The sequence below is a fragment of the Manacus vitellinus genome, unplaced genomic scaffold (genome assembly GCF_001715985.3).
Source record: "Manacus vitellinus isolate BGI_N305 unplaced genomic scaffold, ASM171598v3 scaffold_2311_pilon, whole genome shotgun sequence".
NCBI classification, from domain to species: Eukaryota; Metazoa; Chordata; class Aves; order Passeriformes; family Pipridae; genus Manacus; species Manacus vitellinus.
The window spans coordinates 1-1,268 of record NW_021939643.1 but is presented as its reverse complement, the minus strand read 5'-3'; the positions used below and the strand labels follow the sequence as shown (position 1 = coordinate 1,268).

The following is a 1,268-nucleotide window of genomic DNA, read 5'->3' as shown; positions in this document are numbered from 1 at the left end:
AGGAGCTGTGGCTGCCCCTGGATCCCTGGAAGTGTCCAAGGCCAGGTTGGAGCAACCTGGGCTAGTGGGAGGTGTCCCTGCCCAAGGGATGATTTCTAAGGTCCCTTCCAACCCAAACCTGGGGAATTATCTGGGTGGGGAGGTGACACCCCTCACACAGGACCCGCTGCTGCACATTCCAGGAGCTGCCATTCCCCGCCGGCCCCTTCCAGGGGCGCGAGTTCCCTTCTCTCCGCGATCCCTTTCCCACCCAACCTCCCGGCCCTGCCTCCCCGGGGTGTCCCCAGTGTGGTGCTCACCAGGAGGTCGCTGTGGGGGATGGAGAGCAGCAGTTTGATGAAGGTTTGCAGGGCGTTGTCCAGGGCGTCGTCCCCGTAGAGCCGGAACACCCCGAAGTTGACGTAGCTGCCGCTCAGCGCTGCCTTCAGCATGGAGAAGCAGATGGAGATGCCCTTGAGCTTCAGGGCGTAGACCTGATCCTTGGGGACCTCCCCCAGCGTCAGGATGCGATTCCCTGCACGGCACAGAAGCGGGGTCAGCGTTCCAGCACTGCATCCAAAGCCTTCCCACTCAGGGGGGGCAGGAAAACCCAAGCGGAGCCGTTAAGGAGGGGCTGAGGCCACCGAGGATTTATCCCCCAGGTGAGGGTTAGGGAGACTGGTACCAGTGAAAAGTGTGGCTCCTCTGGGATTTTCACAAGGCCATGGAGTGACAGGACAAAGGGAATGGCCTTAAGCTGACAGAGGGGGAGTTTAGAGGGGATATTAGGAAGGAATTCCCAGAGAAGCTGTGGCTGCCCCATCCCTGGGAGTGTCCAAGGCCAGGCTGGACGGGGCTTGGAGCAACCTGGGCTAGTGGAAGGTGTGCCTGCCCATGGCAGGGGGTGGAACTCCATGATTTTAAGGTCCCTTCCAGCCCAAACCATTGTGTGATTTTTCAGGAGAACTCAGTGTATTTGCTGTGGGGACAGGAATGTTCTCCATGGTGTCACTCTCACAGGGGCCCAGCCTGGCTCCTGCTCACGCCTGACATTTCCTTCCTTGTTTCCCCCTCCTTGCCTGCCCACCCCATGCTTCCAGCAGCACCATCTCCCTGTATCCAAGCATCCACCTGGCACTGCTCCCCAGCCTGGCTCCTGGAGCCTTCCCAAGCCACAGGGGAGTCCAGGGCAGCCCAAGGCTGCTGGATCCCACCCGGGGGCACTCACCGTAGGTCGTGATCATTTTACTGGTCTCTCGGAAGAGCAGGATTCCATTGGGAGAGGACAC

General features: G+C 60.3%; 1 protein-coding gene across 1 annotated transcript; it reads right to left on the bottom strand.

Moving 5' to 3' along the window:
- Positions 1-299: 299 nt before the first annotated feature.
- LOC115307478 (exportin-7-like) lies at positions 300-1,262 on the bottom strand (the record flags this gene model as incomplete). The annotated part of the gene is made up of 2 exons (XM_029959916.1): positions 1,208-1,262; positions 300-514 (listed from the first exon to the last, which is right to left on the bottom strand). Coding segments are annotated over exons 1-2 (231 nt in total), but the record flags the coding sequence as incomplete, so codon positions are not given.
- Positions 1,263-1,268: the final 6 nt, after the last annotated feature.